General features: G+C 44.6%; 1 protein-coding gene across 19 annotated transcripts in view; it reads left to right on the forward strand.

The window, feature by feature from the left end:
• LOC129811066 (receptor-type tyrosine-protein phosphatase S-like) overlaps positions 1-27,757 on the forward strand; it is a 278,327-nt gene that overhangs the window by 189,798 nt on the left and 60,772 nt on the right. For 10 of the 19 annotated variants that reach the window (XM_055862203.1, XM_055862204.1, XM_055862195.1 and 7 more), the window contains 8 exons: positions 5,339-5,608; positions 5,769-6,350; positions 6,515-6,651; positions 6,852-6,996; positions 14,240-14,566; positions 15,551-15,744; positions 17,040-17,066; positions 18,296-18,413. In XM_055862203.1, the coding sequence (XP_055718178.1) occupies positions 5,339-5,608; positions 5,769-6,350; positions 6,515-6,651; positions 6,852-6,996; positions 14,240-14,566; positions 15,551-15,744; positions 17,040-17,066; positions 18,296-18,413 (1,800 nt within the window). The remainder of the gene's footprint in view (positions 1-5,338; positions 5,609-5,768; positions 6,351-6,514; positions 6,652-6,851; positions 6,997-14,239; positions 14,567-15,550; positions 15,745-17,039; positions 17,067-18,295; positions 18,414-27,757) is intronic. The other 9 variants (XM_055862198.1, XM_055862214.1, XM_055862199.1 and 6 more) reach the window with 2 other exon arrangements.

Below are 27,757 nucleotides of genomic sequence, written 5' to 3' on the forward strand. Positions count from 1 at the left end.
CACCTTATTTTCTCGCTGGCCAAAGTGGAAGCCAGCCATTGCTAAGTAGATGTTTGTTTGAAGGAGTCCTGGAGATGATAGGCCTCCTCAAAACCGCACATATCTGTATCCTTGGAGCCCTGTATGAATTAAGAAATGCATCTTTTTTGGTCACAAAACAGGGAACAATTTACTCTCTATCTGGACCAAATGTATATCATTTTTCCAATCTGACTAATTCACCACAAAGCTGAGACATATCTGCAGTATCGTTTGGCTGCTTGTCTACCTGTAAGACGATGGAAAAGTGAGGCACTATACACTCTTCTGAGCCTACTGTTTGCTATTATCAGATATCCAGCCAGGATTTCTGTCAGTATACCTTATGTAATAATATCCATTTTGATGAGCCACCCATAGAGACTATTTAGCATTGCCACAGTCAAGGTGTGTTAATACGGACGGCCCCTGTGGTTTCTATGTAAATGTGCTCGGCCTCACTCCACGAGTGTAACTAAAGGATCTCCATATCATGCCTGTGTCCTCAGGCACCAAGAGGGTGTAATCTCAGCTTCAAGGTGACACTAAAGGCTGCACATTATTTTGGCTTACCCCTTCATTTTGGGGCAGGACAGACTGCCTCACCAAAATGGCCGATAATGTCCGCCTTCTTCTGACCTCCGTTTTGGCACTGAACTCCTTCCACGTACCGCCCACTTAGAGTTACCGCAGTACTCTGGCGTTCTCTCTTGACTGCTCCTTCACCTTCGTCCACTGTAAAGACCTTTTGAGTTGTCTTTCTCTCCACATTGGGGCTTTGAAATAGGATTATCTATTTGTTACCGAGTCAAAATGAGTGGTCTATTATTCTCTCCATTCTATATGGGCCGGTTGGGCTCCTGGTCTTTGTGAATGAGGAGACGTGTCAATGCAATTGGGATTCTTTTTTTTAGCTGGGTTTGCGTTTCTAAAGGGTAGCATCGCAAAGAAAGAGCAGCACTCACCACATCAAACAGTCTTGTCTGCTCGGTAGAGCTCACAGAGCCAGGTGCATGCTAAATACATGTACTCTATCACTTAATCCTTTCGTATACAGTACTATATCAAGGTAATGGTAGTGGGTGGGGCATTGGCTAGAGACACAAATGTCGACCAGTAACAGCATACTGAGGGGCCCAGCTCCCAATTCCTCTGCCACTGTCACCCATCTCAAGATGAATAGGATTTAACGAAGCTGTGTTTATTGTCAACCAATGATGCTCTGTTTAAACAGATATTCTGGAGACATTCTGAGGGTAAAATTGATCAGAATTCATTCGAGGCTACATAAAGGCATAGGGTTAGAAGTTAGATGATTGTTCCCTTGACGCATGCGTGAACGATTTTAATGGAGGTATGTGTACCATGTATTCCAGGGGCGAGATTTACATGACAGAAAACAGTAGGGCCTTCGAAGTGCAGGTAGCCAAAGGTGAAGGGTTCGATTTTTTTTCCTCTGTTAAAGCCTCATTCACTCAACCACCAATGCTCCCGGTCCATTGGCTGACCCTCGCCCCAAGGGAGAGAACAGCACCGTCAAAAACCAAAACTGGTATTCTCTTATTCGAATGTCCATACAATTCATCCTGATTGGACTTCCCTTAAAAATAGACTTCTTTGATATTCAAGTGTTTGGAATTTGATCTATTTAAGTCAAGTATAAAAGTGTCCGTAAGTCCTCTATTTGCCTTGTACCCCCCCCCCCCCCAAAAAAACCCCCAAGTTCCAAAACATCCAATGGTCTTGATACAGAGCCTTGAGGAACACACATGCATACTGTGATATTGTGTATGCTATTAAGACTGGTTTTGTGGATTTTAAGTTGGATTTCCTTTCTTTGATTTTGTGTGTATGTGTCCCCACACCATGCTAGATTGGGAATGGCATGCTTGGATGGGCTTGGCTGACATGGTTGGACTGTACTGGTTCTCTTGTGTCGGACCTGGTGGATGGAAGGATGCCTGACTGTTGTCTGTTACTCATGCCATAGTCACGACCATGCATGTCCGTGTGAGGAATGGGTTGCCCTTTCACCTTTGTTCTTCAATAAGCACTTTTTGGGGGAGGGATTAGAATAAGGCTATGGCTTTTTTGGTTGAATACTTTACTTAAAGTGCGCTACAAAACGGCTGTCATAAGAGTGACATCATACCTACCATAACAGGACAGGACAGGGATCATGACAAAAAAGGATAACAGATAAGACATTGTTCTGACGTGTCTGATTGTTGTAACATCTGAAAGATGTTGAAAGTCCACTCTCCTGCCTATTAACAAAGTTATATTCGTTGATATAAATGGAGGGCGGGTTGTGATTCAGCCATGCCCTGTTATGAAATAAATGATGCCATGCCACCGTTTTACTAGCATTGTGATTGTCACGTCATGTGAATATGGTGCCCACTTTCTTGTCGTTTTTGGAAATAGGAGCCAATTCTGGGAATAGTTGTGTTTATCTAAAATGTGTCTAAAAGGTTCAAAGGTTTATTTGGTTTATTTGGTGTCTTTTTGACATGATGCAATTTGAGTTGCCATTTTATGAGTAAACACAAAGTATTTTACGTACTGTTATCTTCAAGGGACATTTGTAGGAACCACTAGCTAACTTACTTCTACTTCATCTGAATAGAGCCTCAAGGTTGGATTGTGACATTCTGAGACAGTAACTGGAACAATTGACATTGTCAGTGAATTAGAGGTATTTTGTAAGGTACTCCGGGAGAGCAGTGGTGTGGGTGTATAAGATAATATGATTATCGGCCAATGGGGACCATAGAAGGTCACCATTCATCTTCAACTCAATCAGAACAAGTCATGTGAATAAATGCTTTATTAGTCATTTTACACATACAGTAAAAAGCGATACGCCTCCATGATTCTGTGACCAATCAATTGCGGTTGATTCTGTCGTTCAGATTCTAGTAAAAAAGTAGTAGAGATTAACATTTCTTGGGTGTCATTTCTTTGTGCACAAGCTTGGTTTATGTATTATAGATCCCAGCCCAGAGTTCCCTTATTGATATGCACACTCGGTAGTGTACACAAACAGGTAAATCATTTTAGAAGGAGTGTGCTGTAAGCTGATTGGTGCTCTCCCTCGTGGAAAAACAACCAAGGTTATCCAATATTACTATCGAATGAATCCCATTTGGATCGACACGGTGTGTTTGAAATGCCATTTTTCCTCTATGCCCCATCTTCCCCCCCCTAACCTTTGTGCACCCCTGGTTTTGTTGGCAACAAGCTGGGGGATGGGGGGGGGGGCAGTTGAATCTCTGATTTGAAGCCCCAGTGTGCGAGACCTTGAACCCACTTTGAGCAATGTTTTTGTTTACTTTGGCCAGAATCACAGTCTCCTTACTCTATCCCACTTCGGCCCCTCTCCCCTCCTACCGTCCCCTACCCTCTCCCCTCCCTCTGCGTACAGTACGTCCTTGTGCCCATCAGTGTCTTGTCTGTCTGTCCCTTCAGTCTGCTGTCTTGCTGCTTGGGTCTGTTCCGTTCTGCCTCGTGTCCCGTCTCCTTGTCCTCTCCGTCTGTCTGTCTGTCTCTAAGTCTGAGTCTCACCCCTTACATATTCACATCATTTTTTTTTTTTACGTCTCTCTCGCTCTCCCTCTCGACCGGAGTCCCATAGCCTCATACACTGTCACGCACACAAATAGGCACACACATACGCATAGCGTTACATCACACATATTACAAACATCACACACATGTCGATATACTATGCATACTCACATAAACCCAAACTATTACCCAACTCAACCCTCTCCCCTCTCGCAATCCCCATCATCAACTCTGACCATTCAACCTACAGCCAATTCTCTCCCATCCTAGACGTCCATTGTGCTGTACCTTTTCTCCAGCTCTTCCTTTGCCTCCTGTCGGGTTTCTTTCTTGACTTCTTTTACTATCTGTGATAGTTCCTCTCTGGCTACAACTGCTACAGCTATCTCTTTATGTCCTCTTATAAACACACTACCTGTTCCTCTCTATACTTATTTTGTGTTACTTCTGCCAGGACTGCGATGTGACAATGTGCCAACTGTCACATTAGGTCACATTAGGTCCCCCCCCCCCCCACCCCCCCCCCCCCAAAAAAGAAGCTTACACAGTATTGAAGTGGGTTTCCCCCCTCCCTCCTCCCACCCCTCCCTTCTCTCTTTTTGTCTCTCTCTCTCTGTCTCTATTCCTTGCGCGCGCTTTATCCTATATCTGATATTTCTCTTTTCCTCTCCAATCGTCTTTGTCTGGGCATGCTAGCGAACCTTAAGTTATATTCCTCAATGCATTTTATCTCAATTTTATATCTGGTTTTGTTACTTATCATTTAATCCTTGGTTTACCTCAATCTATTATGCATGCTGTCTGTGGGACTGATAGTTGCATCTATCAATGGAACCGTGTCAGATCTTAAAAAGGCTTTGTCCAGTGGATCTACCCTAAAACACAAAAATCTGATTAAAGTTTCTCATCATTAGCCATAGCTAGCAGGTACCATTAGGACTAAGAGCACGAGCCTGTTTATCAATCAGGTGCATGAGGCCCCAACTCGAACTATAATCACTCTATCCATAGAATAAATGCAATGGGAGAAATGTCTTAGGGAAGGTCTCAATTGCATACTCCTCGCATCCTCTCTCCTCTTTCCTTGTCTCCTTCTCAAAACCCATTGGAGGAGAAGGTCAGCGTGGAGAGAGCTCTGGCTTTCTCATCCTATGGGTTTTGAGAAGGAGACAAGGAGAGAGGACGAGAGGAGTATGGAATTGAGATCTTCCTTTATTCTTCCTTTGTCGTGGGAGGGCCTATAATGGCCAACTTCCTGGTTTGCTGTGAGTGGCTGTGAGGACAGGAAGTTCCTGTTTACTGTATGGCATCGATCATACAGTACTCCCTCAAATATTATACTCTGTCTTCATGGGTGTTAACTCCACGTTGTAGATGCATATTCTGTCAGTAGGTCAGTTTTCGAAGATGAGAAACTCATAATAGATTTTTGTGTCTTTAATTGTGCCGTGATGGGTCAAATTTTGGTAAATGGAACCTTATTGCTATGAATCGTTGCTTTAATGTCAATCTATATTGTTGTTGAAGCAGTTCTTGTTAGTTTAGTATTTTTGTTGTTACTTCGGAAAGTATGTACTAGAAGAACGTACTAGATTTAGTTGATTTAGTTGTCATGCACCGTGTTCATCTCTGTTGATGTAACGGATGCCGTTGAAAGGGTCAATTTTCATCGGCCGGTCTTGTTACCTCTTTTTCTCTCTCTTTTTGACTCCCTCCCTCCACCTCTTCCCTCCCTCCTTCCCACTCCCAGTCCGACGCGTGCCCCCTCGCTTCTCCATCCCGCCGACCAGTCACGAGATCATGCCAGGTGGCAGTGTGAACATCACCTGCGTGGCGGTAGGCTCGCCTATGCCCTACGTCAAATGGATGCTCAACTCAGAGGACCTGACGCCGGAGGACGAGATGCCGGTAGGCCGGAACGTTCTGGAGCTCAACAGCGTGCGAGAGTCGGCCAACTACACATGTGTGGCCATGAGCAGTCTGGGCATCATCGAGGCTGTCGCGCAGATCACAGTCAAGTGTAAGAGGGGGCACAGGGATTCATCTAGGCTACTACTACTACTGCTATGGTCGGGCAAAACCAGCATGGAGATGTGTTATGAGGTGTCGTCTTTATGATAATTCTATGTTTGCATCTAAAAGTCCCTCTTCACCCCTCCCTCCCCACCTGACCCCCACAGCCCTGCCCAAGCCCCCAGGCATACCCATGGTGACCGAGACCACGGCCACCAGCGTCACCATCACCTGGGACTCGGGCAACCCGGACCCTGTGTCCTATTACATCATCCAGTACCGCGCCAAGTCTCCTGACAGCAAGTTTGAGACCATGGACGGCATCACTACCACGCGATACAGCATCGGAGGCCTTTACCCCAACACAGAGTATGAGATCCGCGTTTCGGCCTTCAACACGATCGGCCAGGGCCCCCCCAGTGAGCCGGTGGAGACCCGTACCGGGGAACAAGCCCCGGCCAGTCCGCCTCGCAACATCCAGGCCCGGATCATCTCCCAGAACACCATGATGGTCCGCTGGGACGAGCCTGAGGAGCCCAACGGGCAGATCAAAGGGTACCGGGTGTACTACACCATGGACCCATCCCAGCTCATGAGCCTATGGCAGATCCATAATGTCCAGGATAGCATCATCACCACCATCCAGAGCCTGGTGGCGTCTGAGACCTACACCATCCGTGTCCTGGCCTTTACATCGGTGGGCGACGGGCCCTTCTCTGACCCCATCCACGTCAAAGTGCTGCAAGGAGGTTAGGGTTCTGGGTTCAACCCTTCCTATCAACATGTCTGTGTGCTCTCACTAGGGATGAATGCATACCACAAGTGATCCATTACGATCCTGTACTGTAGAAAGGAAAGAAGGTTCACTGCAATGATCACTGTCACTAATTAAATGTATCTTTGACTATCTTAGTCCCCGGACAGCCAACAAAGTTCCAGGTTGGCGCTGTGTCCGACACAAGCATCGAGTTGACCTGGGAACCTGCCTTTGAGAAGGAGGGAATCATCAACTTTGAGCTTCGGTACAAAGAGGGCAGTTTTGGCAGCCAGGTAAGATATTGTTGTCCATTGTTTAAAGCTATGGGAAGATTGTTGACCAAGCTTTTGCCTTTAAGTACTCTTGAACACCCTATCTGAGGAAAGGTGGTCAAACAAGGTTAAAAAAGAAACAAACATCAGGTACATTGAACAGAAGTGATATTTAATGTCCGTCAAAAGCATGCCTCACTCCCTCTGTTCTCCACCAACAGGTGACCAAAACCTTTGGCCCCACTGCCTCATACGTCGTTGAGGGTCTGCGAGCAAACACAGAGTACTACTTCTCTCTGGCTGCCATTTCCAACAAAGGCATTGGAGCCTTCACCAACGAAATATCCCAGAAAACCTCGCAAGCCAGTATGTAGTCCTTTTGCTCATTTTTCCATGTCCTCTGTGTGGGGTGTGGGCGGGTGGTAGGATTCTGAGGTGCAGAGGTTAACAATGTGTTTGTGTCTTCTGGGGACCTTTAATCATGCAGATATTTTGTGAGGACATGAACTCTCTTCCTGGCTCCAGGCTAGAACCGTGGAATTAAAGGAAGCGTTTCTGTTATTGCCTTGATGTCGAGGTTCTCATCACCGTTGAACTGTGAATGTGTTTTATGAGGCCAAACTCAGGGTTCACAGCTGATTCAGTTTTGCAATGTCTTTCTTGATTCAATACTAGGCAGGTCATCTTCTGAAAACATGTGATTTAATGCTTTGTGAATGACCAATGATGTTTTCTCCCAAAGACTTCAACCTGACAACAATAACTGTACGTTTGCCTCATGAACATGACATACACTCTGTACGATATGCTGTTCTTCTGGAGGATAGGGTTGTGTTCGGTAATGCAAAAAGTTGTGAGTACTGTATTCACAGTCGTTTATGGCTTTTAACCGCTTTTAACCTTTTGATTTGATTATTTTCTAACCTGGGTTTAAACTGTATGTCATGGTGCTAACTATGATGCAGTTTATCCTACATTGTCAAACAAACCGGTCAATGTGGACAGACAACGTTTTGCAGTTGCTTTGGTTTTGCAGTTGGTTTTCCTTTGTCAACAACAAGTGCACTTTAACCCATGTGACTGAGACATAAACACATGTCTAACTCCCCAGTGACTGCCATGGCTTTCTGCTGAACCGTCAGTAGACAGGGGAGAGGGAGGGTGTAGACGGATGGGTGTAGGAATCTGAAGACAGGCAGCAAAACCATCCAATCACAAGCCTTTACTGTTCCTCAGCAGCCCCACCTTGCAAATGAATTCCAGCCGGTCAACTCAGGAGTGGCCTGTACATTTTTTACCCAGATGCCAGGAACACATCTAAATAATGGAACCGCTGCTTGCTAAAAATAGTCCCAAACAAGTGACATCATGGTAACCAGTAGGTGCAGAAGATGGAATACAAATATTCAATGCGGGTTGAGGAATGTGGACCTGTTAGGGCATTACATGTAAAATCTCCTGTAAGTCTCCAGACTTCCTTAGGGGTTACACACTGTATCCAAAGATTTAGATATGAGTTATGTGTTGAGGTTTAAGGCTTTATCTCCAAAGAACTCAGACAAAGTATCTGGATTTGCTTACATTGTGGACGGATCAGGGCAGCCTTTGTGCAATTTGGACATTTCTGCAGGGTAGTAAGTTAATATAGATAAATTGCACAGATCAATGAGCATTGCTCAAATATGTGGATTCCCTAGCCTAGATCAAACGAGTGTATTAATCATACAGCATCCATGTAATCATAGCCCACACAATTCCATTATCATTTCAGTAATCTACATGGATGTTTAATTTGAGAATAGATTGGAGCTGTTTTGTCCTCTGTCCGATTCCTAAGGGGTTTACAATGGAGAACTTTGACTGGGGTTGGCCATCAGAAAGCCATGGTAGTGGGAGGAGACCTCCTTTAACACATTTTCTGTTTTTACCAGTGTAACTTGTTAGCCGTGCCCCTTGTTGGGGGTATAGGGCTTTGGGAGAACCACTTCACATTTATGTTGGGTGTGGTTTGGATAGCTACGCTGACAATGCTGCTGAATCACTTATAGGGCACCAGTTGCATGCACTACTCCCTCCTATCCCCTGGGGGTGCTGTTGAGATTCTGTAACTGCATCCTTGATCAACGGCTACACCAGGCATGACCCTACCTACAGTCGACTCCATCTCTGTCTCTGTGTCTTCAAGTATGTGTGCGTGTATGTGTGTGGGTATTTCCGCCTGTATATGTATGTATGTCACAGGTGGCTGGTGGCACCTTCATTGTGGAGGACGGGCTCATAGTAATGGCTGGAACAGAATAAATGGAATGGTATCAAACACATGGTTTCCATGTGTTTGATACCATTCCATTCACACCATTCCAGCAATTCCATTCTCTCTCTCCCTTTCTCTCTCTCTCTCTGTCTCTCCTTCCATTGCTGTCTCTGTCACGTTCCCCTTGTCTGAAATGGAACAAAATCTCTCCTTGGAATGGCTTGACATCACCTTGCTTACTTTCTTTCCTTCCTCCTGTTTTGTTGAGTCAATTTAATAACTTTTTTTGTTCGATTTTTTATTTTGTATTTTTTTTAAGCATACGGCTCACATTACATCAGGAAGCAGCTTGCCACATTTTTGCTGGCGATTGGGTTCTAATGTGTAGTCAACTGCAGCCACCACACCAGCTACAACGTACACCACTTAGTGATAACATTTATTAACCTTATCCATTTAATTGGAGTAAGTATCTCCTGGGATCTATTTCAGCTCCCTGCTTGTGCCGATGGTCTCCTTTTTTCAACCCGTTGAGCTCTGTCGTTAGAGTCCAGGGACATCGGTCACTTCTCTTAGTCAATGGCTGCTCCTGTACAGCCAGCCATCCCTTCTGAAGTAGGTGTCAGAAAGAGCCAATGGCTTCACATCAAAGAGGTCAGAAAGGTTACGAACTCAGACCGTCAAAACAAAACTGCGTTTCACACCACAAACACAAAAACATCAAAACAAAACATGATCTTGTGGATGCCTTTGAGGTAAGTGTTTGTTTGGCACAGGTGGTCCAGTCTGCCGTAGCCCATAGCAACGACCCCCCCCCCCCCCCCCCCCCCCCTCCCAATACCCCTTTGACCTGCCACTTAGCCACTCAACCTTCAGTAACTTAGAAGTCTATTTTCATTATACTCGTCCCAAAAGAAGAGACACAAATAGGTCAATAGGCTCCATATGTGAAATGGTTAAATATTAATACAACATGTCTGTGGTTTGGCTACTCATACATTTTGGGAACAGAGAGTATATGTCTCTTCCAGACAGCTCAGTGAGTTGATAAAGGTCCTTGTGACATGTTTAGCTCAGGGCAAGTCTCTTCAGTGCAGTGAAGAGTGGAGTTAGTTGAAACTCCCTGCCTCGTGGCAAAAAACTCAGCAAAAGTGAGTGTACTATTAGAGTGTGACGTGTAGCACAACCCCCCCCCACACACACACACACACCCTAAAGTGCTGGCTTTCTGGAAAACAAATGTATTCTACTTTGGCAGTAGAAGAGCGGAGGGTTACATCAAGTAAAGTAAAGAGTATACTGTGTCCATCGCAAAAAGCAAAGCCAATCATCACATAGTTCCATGCTTAAAACAAACCAAGGGATTCGGGGAGACAGCTTTGAGACACATGACCGCCCCGCCCTAGACTGCTGGCCCTCATACATATCTCCATCCTCCTCCCCCTTCTAAGAATCCAATTACCTTAGCACTGCCAGACACTGTCATTATAAACACACACCTCATTGGAGCAGCATGAGATTGCTCGCTATACATAAGCCACACTCACACACACACACATTTGCAGGCTACAGTATAATGAGGAAAAGAGGAAACCTTGTTTACCAGCGGCTTGACTGGGCCTGCTACTCACACACTCAGATGTGTTTAAACACTAATGACATGTTAGGGAAAGACCATTAGGACGGGAGACACAAAATAAAATAGTACCCAAGAACATTTAAGCCGAGATTTGAGCTTGCAAATGACCCTTGCGTTACTCGGCAGACTGGACCTCTTTTCCAACCAAGTGAAGTGAAAGACAAAAGGCAATCGTCTCCTTGTTTCCTTTCTGTCTATTCTCTCTGGTACAGTACAAATGTCCTCAGCGTGTGGAGTTTGTCTTCAGTCAGTGTGGCGTGACCAGGGGCCATTGTCATGGGGGCCGCTCTGCCACTAAGGACCAGGGGAAACCCACAACCTTAGCTTCAAGAAGTCACTTATTTGATCTCAGATCTGCAATATCTGGCTCTAAGAAGATCAATTAAATGAAAGTGTATCTGAGTCAAATTATTTTGGGCTAGGAAATAAAAAAAATATATGTGGCAACCTTGAGTTAAATGTTCCTACACTGGTCCTGTGGGCAGCAATGGCCCCCATTCAGACGCAAGGCCCCTTGGGATACGCTGTCCCAGTCAGACGAGGTTGAGATACCTATGAGACAACCGTTCAGACGTGGCCGCGGAGGGTCCACACACCGGGACCGGGAGCTCCCCTATCTCCCTCAACATTACCCAGCCGAGAGGAACGGTAATGGTGCCAGGCAGGACCCCGGGGTGGGTGTTATGTGATTTTTGCAGAGGGGAGAGTAAAGGGCCCTAGGATGTCAGATAAGAATCCCATTTCATAGCGTCTGAATTAGTTTCACGCTTTGCCGATGAGCTATAGGGAGACCTCTGGATTGTCAGGCTTTGTTACACATTTAGATTATACCTTGAAGCTGCCAGCACCCAGTGGAGTGTTATCGCTCAAATTAAAATGGCTGATTCTAAATCCCTGTATTTAGCCAAACAAGCAGTTTAGCCCACCACTTACTGTAATTGCTGAAGGTTTTTAGATTTATTGGAATATTTGTACGAAAGCGGCCATTTGGCATGGAGTCGGATTAATTCCGTAATGATGACAAATACCACTCTGACATTCGACATTGACGGTGAAAATAGAACACAACGCACGCATCTTGTACTGACACTCCTTACTGAATGTGAATTTGATTTGTGACTAGCCGCAGACGAATGACTTGTGGACCAGCTTGTGTTGCGAGCAGGGCTATTGAAGGAGGTACATGTTTGCAGTAATTTATAAAGCCTCTACCGGCACTAGAAAACAACCCCCCCCCCCCCCCCCCCCAAAAAAAATCTCCATCTAAGCTTCCGTTCACATCATAACAGACTTAGAATATGGTTGCGATATCTCCACAGACATGACTAATGATACTCTATGTCAAATCATATAGCATTCATACAGGCTTTCTAAATATGCTTCAAGACCTACTGAAAGTGAAGCCTTACCAGAGTTCCATCTTTTGTTGCTGTCATAGTTCTAGTGTCCATAATCTCCACCACTGGGCTTTGTGGGAGCCGAGGCTTACCCCGTGGCTGTGCCCCTTGCCTGTCTTAAGTTTATCTGGTGTGAGGGGTCTGCGCGGCGCCATAGCTCAAACCCGGACAGATTCCACAGTTTCTCTCTTCACGTGATTGAGCACTGAGCGATCATTCTTGACACTGAGAGTTTGCAAAATGCAATCTATTGTGGGGAAGAATGGAGAGAGAAGAAGCTGAAAGGCTCAGATCCGTTAAAACCGTAAGTAAATAAGCACATTGGACACAGAAAAGGTTCCAAACTGTAGCTGTTCCAGAACAGTCAGTTCTTATGGCTTTTGACTGAGACTGTCCACTGATTGTGAATACCTCCTGTCTTCTCCGGCTGCACTGTTAGCAAGAGTGGCAGTGCGGTTGGTACCGCAGCAGTAACCTTAATGAATGCAGCAGCACAAGGTGCCGGTGATGCCTGTGTTCTTTCTTTATTGTTTAAGAGTTAGCGGCAGGCTACTCCCCGTCGGTTAAAAGTGGGGAAGCTACGAAATGGGATTCTCTGAGCAAACGGTTAAGATAAAAAAAAAAAATAGAACTGTGTCCTTTTCCCAAGGTCAAATGCAGAAACACAGAATCCACCGGGTGTAGCTTTTCCCCAACTGCTCCCATCCCTCAGTCTTGTGGACCCTCCCTCCGGCCCAAGTTATACAAGAGTATAATGCAGTCCTGGCTACAGCACAGAGCCAACTCTCTCACTCTTAGCGACCCAAAACAGCCCAAGACGACCTATCTCGACAGGCCAATTTGACCAACTACAAAGCACAGTTTTTTGGGTTTGAATTCGATAAGACGTGTCTCTATTTGGACACACTATGTGGAAGGAGAGGGTTGTAGCTCACTGGCTCAGGGTGAGCGCAATCTGTAGTCAGGTGCTGGTGGTAAGAAGGTCTTCAAAAGTTAGTATTTGAAGGAAGCCAGGTACGTATAATGCAGACTGTACTTGTGTTTTGAAGTTTTAATGTTCTTATTTTCCGTTTTCTGCCCAATAGCCTGTTTTTTCATGTTTGTTATGATTTGACATTTTGAGCCCTAATGTTTTTCTTTCTTTTGAGTCACCTCGGTTACAGATCAAATTCATTTCCCAGTAGCTTGTATCAATTTGCGTTTCGCTTTTGCATGTTTGGAATGACAACATACTGTATTTTGTTTTTCCTGTGGATTTCATTTCCATTTTTGTCCCATATTTGCACAATGTGGAATGCCTTTTTCTATGAATTCATGTTTTTCATTTAGCTTAGTCCACCACTATTACAGATGAATTAGATAGTAAAAATGAACCGGGCTTGTCACAAATGATGTGAAGAATATTATATTATAGTCACACGGAGGAGTGTTGGTAGAAAAAGGGGGATCTTGACTTGAATAGAAAGGGTCTCATCTATGTTCTCTTATCCGTCTAATGCCTGGTGCGGGTTGAGAAGTGAAACATTTTATCACTTCTTGCACACTCACTTGGTGAGCACGACTTCTAAGAGCTCTGTGCAGATTAGACCGTATAGTCTTTCATTTTGATTTAGAAGTTCACAGATGTGTAGTTTTCAATATGTTTTGGAAGAGCGCTCCACACAAAAAAAAAACAGCGACTGTGTTGAATAGCTTTTATATAATAGTAATAATAACAATATTAATAAAAAGACCCACTCTGCTACTTCTCCTCCTTCCTCTAACACCCATACTGGAAGCACAACACCTTTCAGTTTAAGGAGGAGTGTAAGGCTGCCAAAAAGAGAGGGGCTCTGGTTTTTATCCTTTAATCGATAGTGTGAGTGTGTAGCGCGCAGTGCAGGCCTGGACAGGCTAACATCAGATAGCGCCCGTGGTATCACACATGGGCTGATAACTGACAGACCCTGACAGACCCCTTGGTGTTACAGACCACTGTGCACATGTCTGGAAATATAATTCTGTGAGTCCGTGACATAGTCCCAGCTATCAAAAGAACTGGCCCTGTATCTCACGAGAGGCGTCCATTTTGCTTCATTATTACGCACGCTGTGTCGTCCAGTCCTCCTTACACCTTTTACGTTTACATTTGCCTGACGAATCAGTGTTTCTGTTTTGTGTTAACATTCTTGCCAGTTCAAGTCTCCTTTTGAGTTGGGTTTTTCCTTTTATCATTTTCTTTATCTCTCCCATCTTTTTGTTTTTTGTTTTTCACCCCTTTCCCCCTTCCTCCCCTCCTCCTCCTCCTCCGCCTCCTCCTCCCCCTTCCTCCCTGACCAGAGCCCTCAGCCCCCCCTCAAGATATTAAGTGCAGCAGCTCCAGCTCCACCACCCTACTGGTAAGTTGGCGCCCCCCGCCTGTGGAGAGCCAGAATGGCGCCCTGGCGGGGTACCTAGTGCGCTACCAGGTGGTGGGAGCCTCCGTAGAGGGTGGAGGCGGCAGTGCCGGAGAACCCATGGAGGAGCCGGCCGTGCCGCCCAGGGACGGGCAGGTGCTGCTGCAGAAGCTGGAGAAGTGGACCCAGTACCGTGTCACCTTGGCCGCCTTCACCGAAATCGGGCCGGGCCCAGAGAGCGAACCCCTGCTCTGCCGCACCGACGAGGATGGTAATTGAGCTTATTTCACCCGCAATCTGTGCACTTGTCGTGAGGCAAATACAATACCTGGGCTGTCGACATAGCTACACAACGATCTGCTTCTCAGACGATGGGCAATACCTCGACTACCGTATGAATACAGGGATGTAGCAGTAGCTACCCATAAAAGTACCTCACCTAAGCGTCACTTATGACACCCATACCCCTAAACATAGAATAGGTTCACACTGTCAATAGCATAGCTCAGTGGTTCAAATCACGGAGCCCCAGACGTCTTAATAAAAACCAGACCACCCCCAGCGACATCGCAATATCCTTTGGAAATCTAAAAGTTGTTGTTAAACCATTTCCCCTCCCCTCCTACATTAGATTTATGATATAGCCGCCCCATCTCATCTCATTCTTCCTCTATGGTGTCGAACAGCCTAGTGTTTAGCCTCTAACAGTTATGAGCATGCCACACCTCAGGACCTCGTATGGCTGGCCATGTCACAGCACAGCCAATTCCACTGATGGGAGGCTGACAGTAACTCAGCCCTGTGATGGCTCGCCATCCCTCACAATACACTGGTGCAAATGGGCCACACTTTTATTAACCGTGCGTAGGAGCCAATTTGTCTCGGGAGGCCAGTGCGGTGCACAGTGAAAGGCGGGATGCCAAGGCCTCACATAACACCTTTCCATTATGTCTGAGAGATAGGGGTTTAACCGGAGACCGGCGACACAGAGTAGACACGTATTGGGAGGTCAGGTTGTGTGGGAGAGTAGTACAGTTTTGTGTGCTTGAAAGGTTTGCCCCTACAGTCTGGTGGGGGGTTATGTGTGCAGACTGCAGAGTTTAAGTTTCTAGTCTATCTGGCTGTCAGGGGAATAGCTCTTGTAGTTTTTTGTGTAAGTGTGCTAACGCCAGATCGATGACCTGTTCATACTGAATGAGTGTACTATGCTGTCGCAGTGTTTTAACATGGGCCCTATCTTCTTTTCTACCCACAGTTCCAGGGGCTCCTCCTCGGCGGGTCGAGGTGGAGGTGCTCAACTCCACGGCGCTCAAGGTCATGTGGCGCTCCCTGTTGCCGGGGCGACAGCACGGCCAGATCCGTGGTTACCAGGTGCACTATGTGCGCGTGGAGAACGGAGAATCGCGTGGCCTGCCTCTCATCAAGGATGTCATGCTAGCCGACGCCCAGGTATGATCCAGCCCCTTTTGGTCTACTAATTAACCAATTCATTGTATCAAGCTATTGGAATGACACAATCTTATGGAGTGACATGAGAGCCTGTGTAAAGATTAGTTCAATTCTGTTTGATAGTGTAATATGAAAGAGAAATTGTCACGGATACAACTGAAGAGGAGCCTGAAGACCTTCATTCTGTGGTCTTGTTTGAAGTTTTGTGGAAGTGTAAATGCTACACATTACTTTTACAATGTGTGCTACGATATGTACAATACGTGTGCTCTCTCTTTTTAGTTTATAATTTCATGTTTCTGCAATATTCCTCTCCTCTGCCCTCAACAAATCACACCTTCCTTCTTTCACTTCCCCTCCTTTTATTAGGGCTGTATAGACCCCCCCTTTAAGAGAACCTCAGTGGTCCACTTCTTGAAAAGTGTGATTGCACGGCTCGTATCGAGCACAGCAACTCGGCACAAAATGGCTGATTATAGTATTCTGAGGCTGGAAAACCAAAATGGGCATGAAAGCATTTTAGAGAAAAATTGTCCTCCCTGAAAGCTAGAATTATAATGGAAGCCGGCACAATGGTTGTTTTTTACAAAGCCTCTGTCAACAAAACAGTGTAGGAAATACACAAAGTATTTTCGGTGTGCTGTGTCATCATACAGTAAATTACAGCTTTGCACCACTAGGACAAACAAAGGGAAAGTACACAAACAGACTGAATATTTATCCCCAGAAGTCTATTAACATATCTATTCCACAATGTTTTCAAGCAACATTCATAACGTGTGGTCTCTTCTTTCACAGGTCTTTCTTGTAAAATAGACACTATCTTAATGAGCATAACCTGTATGAATAAATGTTTAATAAAAAATAACCTTATTATGACAGGCTGTTGACAAATTGTTAATGGTTCAGCCAAAGTTTGGATTTTTTAGTAATCTTCTATACGTTTTATTTGAGTCATCCAACTTGGCGGTAATGCACTGTTATTATAGTAGATATACTAACCTCATGAAAAAAAACACTGTAAACAGTCCCCATAGACTTCAGTTCACACCTCTTCTCTAGTCTCAGCTGCTCTCCCTAAAACAGACTAGCTTCCCTCTCTCCCTCTCTCTGGTCTGACCTGTTCTGACATGTCTGTGCTCTCACCCTCGTCTCTACCTTCTCAGAACACGCTCCCCTCTCACATTCCCCCTTTCTCTTGAGTTCCTCTCACATTCCTCTTTCTTCCCTCTTTCTCTCTCTTTTAAAAATTGCTCTCTTTCCTGCACTCTCCTCTATATGGGGGGGGGGGGTAGTGGGAAACGGACGATACAGCCGAATACGTGAGTATATATGGAGTCGCCAGAGAGCTGCGGTGTAGTTGAGGGGTTAAAAAGCACTGGTTATTGCATCACCCCAGCTATGTTCACCTGTATAAGAACGACCGGATTTACATCATCCTATTCAATAGAGCTTTGATATGATGGCGCTTTGTCAGGCACGCCCTAACACTATATATTATAAACAGGCTCTCTCAAGTTAGCATAGCCTATCCGGTGCTACCTATCTCCAGTATTGATGTCCTAGAGAGAGTAAAGGCAGAATTCATCATGCTAATTAGCTGTGTGGATGATGAGACGGTGGCTGATGCAATATCTGGGTGCTGCTTCTCCCTGTGCCTGGACTGCTTAACGCTACTACGTGCTACTGTGTGTTGTCGTGGTGTGTGTCGTGTCGTGATGGTGTGTTTTGTGTTGCGATTCTTCTGTTTTTCTTGTATTCTGCTGGCGCCATGCCTATGATTGAGTGTGAAATCACGTTTTCTTTTCATCCGTTAATCAACGGTCACATTGTTTAGACAGTTATTTTGAGGTAAATCTTAACATGAATGATAGAGTGTATCATCAGAGTCTTGAGATCTAAAATGGCTGCCTCATCATCGTACCTCCTCAAACTCACCCGATTGACCCTTGTGTTTATCAACAATTCCTTTCCGACATAATTTGAGTCTTAACGTTTGGCCCCATTCCCCAGTTTCATAAACACTTGCATGATATACATGATATTGACGCCGCCATCTTTGGTGTGAAAACAGTACATAATGTCCTCTCTTTACCGCCACTGACCTCTCCATCTCCCAGCTGACCAGTCTAAAAACATCCTGCATTCATTTAGCTAGCCAGGCACCTCTACTGAAAGATTCATCAGCATCGATCGAAGATTCTTCTCTCTCAAGAGCACCAGAGAAAATAATGGCTGAAGGAAAACTGCATGCACCAGCCATGAGCGTAACTTGGCTAATGCTTTAGATAATGTATATCCTTTTGCCTCCTCCTTATCATATGCATCTTGTAGCTTTGGAGAGTTGTAGGATGTTTAGGAGCGGTAGGATTAGCAGGATTCAACCTGTAAACAAAATGGAGGACAGAAAGCATTCTATCCACCTTAGAGGTCAAAATCAGCAGAACATGATAAAATAGTAAGAGAAGGTGGTTGGCTGCGGAGTTGGGGATGGTCATATGTTTTCACCAGTGTTTTGATATATTGTTTGTCTACTTCCTGTTTCCTACAGGAAATGGTCATCGGAGGGCTCCAGCCGGACACCACCTACTCCATCACAGTAGCTGCGTACACCACCAAGGGAGATGGAGCACGCAGCAAACCCAAACTGGTGGTTACCAAAGGAGCAGGTCAGTATTTCATACAGTTTATAATATCAGCCTATATAGTCCCACAATTGTGCCGTCTGGTTTGCTTAATATAAGGAATGTGAAATCTTTTACTTTACCTTTTGATACTTAAGTATATTTTTGCAATTAAATTTACTTTTGATACTTAAGTATATTTAAAACCAAACATTTTTTACTTTTACTCAAGTAGTATTTTACCGGGTGACTTTCACTTTAATTTTCTATTAAGGTATCTTTACTTTTACTCAAGTATGACAATTGGGTATTTTATCCTGCTCATGACATACACTGCTCAAAAAAATAAAGGGAACGCTAAAATAACACATCCTAGATCTGAATGAATGAAATATTCTTAATAAATACTTTTTTCTTTACATAGTTGAATGTGCTGACAACAAAATCACAAAAAGATTATCAATGGAAATCAAATGTATCAACCCATGGAGGTCTGGATTTGGAGTCACACTCAAAATTAAAGTGGAAAACCACACTACAGGCTGATCCGACTTTGATGTAATGTCCTTAAAACAAGTCAAAATGAGGCTCAATAGTGTGTGTGGCCTCCACGTGCCTGTATGACCTCCCTACAACGCCTGGGCATGCTCCTGATGAGGTGACGGATGGTCTCCTGAGGGATCTCCTCCCAGACCTGGACTAAAGCATCCGCCAACTCCTGGGCAGTCTGTGGTGCAACGTGGCGTTGGTGGATGGAGCGAGGCATGATGTCCCAGATGTGCTCAATTGGATTCAGATCTGGGGAACGGGCGGGCCAGTCCATAGCATCAATTCCTTCCTCTTGCAGGAACTGCTGACACACTCCAGCCACATGAGGTCTGGCATTGTCTTGCATTAGGAGGAACCCAGGGCCAACCGCACCAGCATATGGTCTCACAAGGGGTCTGAGGATCTCATCTCGGTACCTAATGGCAGTCAGGCTACCTCTGGCGAGCACATGGAGGGCTGTGCGGCCCCCCAAAGAAATGCCACCCCACACCATGACTGACCCACCGCCAAACCGGTCATGCTGGAGGATGTTGCAGGCAGCAGAACGTTCTCCACGGCGTCTCCAGACTCTGTCACGTCTGTCACGTGCTCAGTGTGAACCTGCTTTCATCTGTGAAGAGCACAGGGCGCCAGTGGTGAATTTGCCAATCTTGGTGTTCTCTGGCAAATGCCAAACGTCCTGCACGGTGTTGGGCTGTAAGCACAACCCCCACCTGTGGATGTCGGGCCCTCATACCACCCTCATGGAGTCTGTTTCTGACTGTTTGAGCAGACACATGCACATTTGTGGCCTGCTGGAGGTCATTTTGCAGGGCTCTGGTAGTGCTCCTCCTGATCCTCCTTGCACAAAGGCGGAGATAGCGGTCCTGCTGATGGGTTGTTGCCCTCCTACGGCCTCCTCCACGTCTCCTGATGTACTGGCCTGTCTCCTGGTAGAGCCTCCATGCTCCGGACACTACGCTGACAGACACAGCAAACCTTCTTGCCACAGCTCGCATTGATGTGCCATACTGGATGAGCTGCACTACCTGAGCCACTTGTGTGGGTTGTAGACTCCGTCTCATGCTACCACTAGAGTGAAAGCACCGCCAGCATTCAAAAGTGACCAAAACATCAGCCAGGAAGCATAGGAACTGAGAAGTGGTCTGTGGTCACCACCTGCAGAACCACTCCTTTATTGGGGGTGTCTTGCTAATTGCCTATAATTTCCACCTGTTGTCTATTCCATTTGCACAACAGCATGTGAAATTTATTGTCAATCAGTGTTGCTTCCTAAGTGGACAGTTTGATTTCACAGAAGTGTGATTGACTTGGATTTACATTGTGTTGTTTAAGTGTTCCCTTTATTTTTTTGAGCAGTGTATATTACAATGCATTAGTACTGCATCATAATTCATTACACCTGTAGGCTTTAAGCTACCTTCCCTATATTGTAAAGAAAATTACCATTCAAATATTTCTTGATGAAACGGTTGTGGGTTTATTGAAAAAAAAATAGACATTTTGAAAGACAGAGACAATCCTATTTGATTTGAACCAGGGTACTTAAGCCTCTTTAGAACCCAGAAGGCTTAGCTACTGTGAACACGGCCTAAACCTGCAAGACTGGAGAGCCGTGAAAGCCCTCTTTGAGCAAATATGGGGCCGTCAGGGCTAAGATATGAGGCTCCTTTGTGTATGCATCCACGCCAGTCCGCTTCACGGCCTTCAGACACTCAATATACACACACTTGAAAGCAGACACACACCCACACACACTCTCACACAAACACACATATACGCCTCATATGACAGGTCCTGATCTTGACAGGTGTGCCTATCGCAGGTGTCAGGAAGTGTGACGGGCGGCAAAGGGCCTTGGTACTGTCACTCCTCTCCTCCCTCCCTTGTCGTTCCGCGCTGACTGATCACTCACTCCGTCCATCCATCCCTCAAAGCCATCCCGCTTTCCCTTTTTATTACTGAAGAGCGGAAAAGGGGCTTACGCGGCCCCAAATAAATAAATGAGCGCGAGGAAGAACAAAAAGAAAAGAAGAGAAGCCTCGGCCCCTTAGGAAGTAAAAGAGGCTTCCTATTCCTCTTTCATGTGACAGTGGAGCTACCAGCTCGGCCATGGGGCTTAGTCAAATCGTGGTCCAGACGGTTTTCATGGTTTTCTCAGGCCCATTTCAGGGAGACATTGTGCTGTCAGACAAGTTAAGCCCCTGCCTTGTACTTTGATAAAGCGAAGGCACAGATGGGAGGGAGGGCCCTTGCAAATGTTTACACCAGGGTTTCCCAAACTCGGTCCTCGGGACACCAAGGGGTGCACGTTTTGGTTTTTGCCCTAGTACTACACAGCTGATTCAAATAATCAATTAATCGTCAAGCTCTGATCATTTGAAACAGCTGTGTGGTGTTAGGGCAAACACCAAAGTGTGCACCCGTTGGGGCCCCGGGGACAGAGTTTGGGAAACACTGGTTTACAAACATGCACACACACTGGTGCATGTTAAGTGTGTAATGCAAATGCATGTGAAAAGACTGAGTGCACACACACAGGAAGAGAGACTGGTTTTAATCTTTCAGAAGAGAAACTACAGTCGTGGCCAAAAGTTTGGAGAACGACACAAATATACATTTTCACAAAGTCTGCTGCTTCAGTTTGTATGATGGCAATTTGCATATACTCCTGAATGTTATGAAGAGTGATCAGATGAATTGCAAAGTCCCTCTTTGCCATGCAAATGAACTGAATCCCCCCCCAAAAAAATTCCACTGCATTTCAACCCTGCCACAAAAGGACCCGCTGATATCATGTCAGTGATTCTCTCGTTAACACAGGTGTGAGTGTTGACGAGGACAAGGCTGGAGGCCGGATTGATGCTGATTGAGTTCGAATAACAGACTGGAAGCTTCAAAAGGAGGGTGGTGCTTGGAATCATTGTTCTTCCTCTGTCAATCATGGTTACCTGCAAGGAAACGCATGCCGTCTTCATTGCTTTGCACAAAAAGGGCTTCACAGGCAAGGATATTGCTGCCAGTAAGATTGCACCTAAATCAACCATTTATCGGATCACCAAGAACTTCAAGGAGAGCGGTTCAATTGTTGTGAAGAAGGCTTCAGGGCACCCAAGAAAGTCCAGCAAGCGCCAGGACTGTCTCCTAAAGTTGATTCAGCTGCAGGATTGGGGCACCACCAGTACAGAGCTTGCTCAGGAATGGCAGCAGGCAGGTGTGAGTGCATCTGCACGCACAGTGAGGCGAAGACATTTGGAGGATGGCCTGGTGTCAAGAAGGGCAGCAAAGAAGCCACTTCTCTCCAGGAAAAACATCAGGGACAGACTGATATTCTGCAAAAGGTACAGGGATTGGACTGCTGAGGACTGGGGTAAAGTCATTTTTTCTGATGAATCCCCTTTCCGATTGTTTGGGGCATCCGGAAAAAAGCTTGTCTGGAGAAGACAAGGTGAGCGCTAGCATCAGTCCTGTGTCATGCCAACAGTAAAGCATCCTGAGACCATTCATGTGTGGGGTTGCTTCTCAGCCAAGGGAGTGGGCTCACATCACAATTTTGCCTAAGAACACAGCCATGAATAAAGAATGGTACCAACACATCCTCCGAGAGCAACTTCTCCCAACCATCCAGGAACAGTTTGGTGACGACAATGCCTTTTCTTTTCCAGGATGGAGCACCTTGCCATCAGGCAAAAGTGAGAACTCAGTGGCTCGGGGAACAAAACATTGATATTTTGGGTCCATGGCCAGGAAACTCCCCAGACCTTAATCCCATTGAGAACTTGTCGTCAATCCTCAAGAGGTGGGTGGACAAATAAAACCCCACAAATTCTGACAAACTCCAAGCATTGATTATGCAAAAATGGGCTGCCATCAGTCAGGATGTGGCCCATAAGTTAATTGACAGCCTGCCAGGGCGGATTGCAGAGGTCTTGAAAAAGAAGTGCCAGCACTGCAAATATTGACTCTTTGCATCAACTTCATGTAATTGTCAATAGAATCCTTTGACACTTTGAAATGCTTGTAATTATACTTCAGTATTCCATAGTAACATCTGACAAAAATATCTAAAGACACTAAAGCAGCAAACTTTGTGGAAATTAATATTTGTGTCATTCTCAAAACTTTTGGCCACGACTGTAGACTCCTATGACAGCAAAATAAAGAAATGGTAAGTTGATGAACGTAGGACTATGTCAAACTCTTAATTATTGGTTCAATAGATTATGCCTCCATCAATACAAACATTGTGAAAATCAAGGATAGAATAATTTCATCCAACTCAAAGGGGTTGGTTGATCAAGTCAAGATCAATGACTTCATGTAACAGCCAGCTACTTGTGTGTAGGTGTTGGAGTCGAGGTTTGAAGCAGTCTTCGTGCATTTGTTTAGCCCGACGACTCACACTAAATTATTCCGCTGCTCTGTCTTTCAGCAACATGCCATCATTGAAGTCAACTGTGTTGAGGAGGGGCATTGTACAAAACAAAGTAACCAATCAGAGTATCAAAGCCAATGACGACTTTTCAAACCACCGCTTTACCCGCGTGTGTTCTGACTCTGGCCCCACCCATCAGTTTCTGGACTAATCAGACGGCCCGAATGCATTCGCATTTTTTGAAGGGTCGGGGAGGTACTCAGACGCAGACTCATTGCGGGCGCCCACAGACTCAACGTCTGTGGGCGTGGCAGAGCAAGGGGTCTTGGGGGCCAGGCAACCATTACCTTGCTTCCTTTGTTTTAATTTACCAAGTAATAACAGCTGGATTTATAGAACTTGGTGGTGTGTGACGTCACCTTGTCTATTCAAATCGCCATCGGGCTCGAAGGCCTTCAGGGTTGATGTAAGTTGAATTACTTTGAGAGAAAGGGCCAGACATGTACATCAAATTGAAATTAATGGTTTTGTGCGATACGCAAAAAAAGCCAGCAATTACATACAACAGAGCTTAGAATACTCCAGTCCCTGGCTATTCAGAACAAGGGACAGTTCGAAATGTATGGGTGGTCCAACTCAAGGTCTCATGAAAAAAAATCCAACATAAAATATATTTTCGCATGACCCCTTGTACTGTAAAAAACAAAAATGCACACCCTCCTCCCTCATAGAATAAACTTAAAACAATGTTTACGACAACAAGTAACAATAACTGTAGCGAGCCTGTGTTTCTAAACGTGGATATCAACTTTTCCACTTCAGCATGCTTTTGCTGCACGTTTGATGACACACAGTGCTACGGGCCAGAAGGTTGAGGGGTCGCCGACTATCGCGTACAAGCTCGTTCTCCTTAAATGTTTCATTAGGCCTACACTACGATCAGAGCCGGCTGCAGACAATGATCAGCTTAGGGTAATTTAAATGCCATATTTATAATTATATAAAATATATGCAACACATTTTCTTGCAACAGGTTTCTGTGCCAATGCACCACAACCAATATACAAAGCATACCGACTTTGGGCGGTTCGATATCACGGTTTGCGTTTTCAACAATAAATAGACTATGTCAATCCCGACCAACAGAAAACACAATCCCTCCCGACCTTGTAGGTCGAGCCAGTATCGAAGGCTTCGCTTGACGACCTCTGAATGTCATTCAACTTTTCGGTGTTTTGTAACAGATGTCTCATTCCATTCATCAAATGGCCACTGCATAGTTTGGTTTGATTGATTGATTTTATTTGTCAGTAACAAACAAAAAAATACATACATATATATATATATATACACACAGTACAAAGAACTTTTAAAGTGACCGGCACAATAAAGTCGGGGACTTATTTCCATTGTGGTCCCAATTTTTTACAAACAGGTAAATACATATGCAATGACGTAGATATACGTTACAGAGATACAGACCAAAGAAATGTTAACCTGTCTAGGATCAGCGTGGCGCTAGCGGCACACCCCCCCCCCCCCCCCCCCCCCCCCACTGAAAAACCAGTGCCGCGAAATTCAAAAAAAATATTTTTTTTAAATATTTAACTTTCACACATTAAAGTCCAATACAGCTAATGAAAGACACAGATCTTGTGAATCCAGTCAACATTTCCGATTTTTAAAATGTTTTACAGGGAAGACACAATATGTAAAGATGTACATCTATTACCTAAAAACACATTAGCATAATCCACCATCTTTTATTTGTCCACCAACACCAGTAGCCATCACCAATTCGGCTAAACTAAGATATTTATAGCCCCTAACCAACAAAAAAACTCATTAGATGACAGTCTGATAACATATTTATGGTATGGGATAGGTTTTGTTAGAAAAAAGTGCATATTTCAGGTAGATGGCATAGTTTACAATTGCACCCACCGTCACAAATGGACTAGAATAATTACAATGAGCAACGTGTTTACCTAACTACTAATCATCAAACATTTCGTAAAAATACACAGCATACACGAATCGAAAGACACAGATCCTGTGAATACAGACAATATTTCAGATTTTCTAAGTGTCTTACAGCGAAAACACAATAAATCGTTATATTAGCTTAGCACATAGCAATTAGCAGCCCAGCATTGATTCTAGCCAAAGTGAGCGATAAAAGTCAACATCGCCAAAAGATATTAATTTTTTCACTAACCTTCTCAGAATTCTTCCGATGACACTCCTGTAACATCACATTACAACATGCATATACAGTTTGATCGAAAATGTTTATATTTAGCCACCAAAATCATGGTTAGACAATGTGAAATGTAGCTCAGTTGGTCAGAAAATTTCCTTGCGCCACTTAGACAGTGATCTACTCTTATACATAAATACTCATAAACGTGACTAAAAAATATAGGGTGGACAGGGATTGATAGACAATTTAATTCTTAATACAATTGCGTTATTACATTTTTTAATTTATCCTTACTTTTCAATACAGTTTGCGCCAAGCGAAGCTACGTCAAAAAACATGGCGTCCTAAGCCACTAAAATGTTTCGACAGAAACACGATTTATCATAATAAAAATGTCCTACCTTGAGCTGTTCTTCCATCAGTATCTTGGGCAAAGGATCCTTTCTTGGGAGGAATCGTCTTTTGGTGGAAAGCTGTCCTCTTGCCATGTGGAAATGCCTACTGCGTTCGGGATGAATTGAAAAGCGTGCCCAACTATTCACATCGTTGCAAAAATAAATGTCCCAAAATCGCACTAAACGGATATAAATTGCTATAAAACGCTTTAAATTAACTACCTTATGATGTTTTTAACTCCCATAACGAGTAGAAACATGACCCGAGTAATATTACCCCCTTCACTAATGCTTGGAACAGGAGCGGGCCGGTGTCCTCTAGGCGCATGACGCAGCTCCAAAAGAATGACTAGCTTCAGGGTTTTTTCATTTGTAGGGCCTGTGAACGCGCAATCGACCCCATTGGAATCGTCATCACGTAAAGGCATCCAGGGGAAGACGTAAGAAGTGTCCGTATAGTCATAGCAATATCAGTGCCGTTTTAACTGACTTCAGAACAGTGGCCAACATTTCTGAAATCTGAATCCATGTCAGGGAAATTGCTGTAGAATGGGCTCTGTTCCACTTAGAGACAAAATTTCAACTCCTATAGAAACTATAGACTGTTTTCTATCCAATAATAATAATAATATGCATATTGTACGATCAAGGATTTTGTGGGAAGCCGTTTCAAAAATTACCCAAATTAGCATAAATAGTCTAAACAGCGCCCCCATCCCAAACAGGTTATCCTGCACACATTAGCCAGCTTTTAACATTATTTTTACGGCTTTGAGTTGCTGTGGTAGTTTGTTCCAGTCAACAGCACCGATGTATAAAAAATGTGTTCGTACCAGATAGACTCTTATATTTAAAACAGCGAATTTTAGAGTCTCTGGCTCTGATTTGATGCTGGTGGACATCTCTAACAAATGAAAAATAGTTGGAGAGGTACTGTACCTGGGGGCTGAGTCCATGATGATTATCTGGACCATACCAAGCTGAATTAATAGTACTCTAAATAGTACTTTTCTACAGATAGACAAACTAGCTGCTTAAAATGCTCAACCTCCAGATGAGTATGAGGAGGGAGTTTAAGTACAATTCTTACCAGCTTGTTTTGGCTGGTAGCTTATTCTTTAGTTGTTTGGGGCTGCTGGTGAACCATGATGTGCATGCGTAATCAAAGTGACACTGGACTAGCGCACTTGCCAGAGTCTTTTGGGTGTCTACAGTGTAGCGCAAACAAGCAGATGAGGACATTTGGCTAGGTTTAAACAACTTATATAGTAAAACCTGCAAAAGAGTGAATGTAAACCAGGGCGGGAAATGCACTACCCTCCCCTGTACCCAATAAAAAAACACTCCTCAAAGCAAAACATAAAGTTAAACAACCCTCCCCTATTTTGGACCCCCCACACACACATTTTGAACTGTCCCTAACTATTCATAACAGTAGAATAAAGAATACTAAAATATATCCATACTGTACTACACTTTAAAATAATATACTGTAAACAGAAGGACATTACTCTGTTCCATTAAGTCCATTAACATTCCAGGCCACCAAAGGTAATTTCTCCTCCCACTCTAATAGTCAGAATTTCTCATTAGTCTTCATCCCTCCATCTTCCCCCTCCTCTTCATCCTCCCATCTCCATTCTCCCGTGAAGTGAGCAGATTGCATGTTGGCGCTATAACGCTGAGCCGAGCGGGGAGTTTATTTTAATCCCGGGATGCCTGGACAGGCCCCGGAATACACTGGGAAGAAACCGTCTGGATGCCACTAGCCCTCACAGACCGCCTGGCTATTCCTTCTCCTAATTGGCGACTTAGCACAACGTGTGGTGATTGCACCAAACCGAAGCTTGTAGCACTGCATATTTAT

Source organism: Salvelinus fontinalis, chromosome 14 (genome assembly GCF_029448725.1).
Source record: "Salvelinus fontinalis isolate EN_2023a chromosome 14, ASM2944872v1, whole genome shotgun sequence".
Lineage (NCBI taxonomy): Eukaryota > Metazoa > Chordata > Actinopteri > Salmoniformes > Salmonidae > Salvelinus > Salvelinus fontinalis.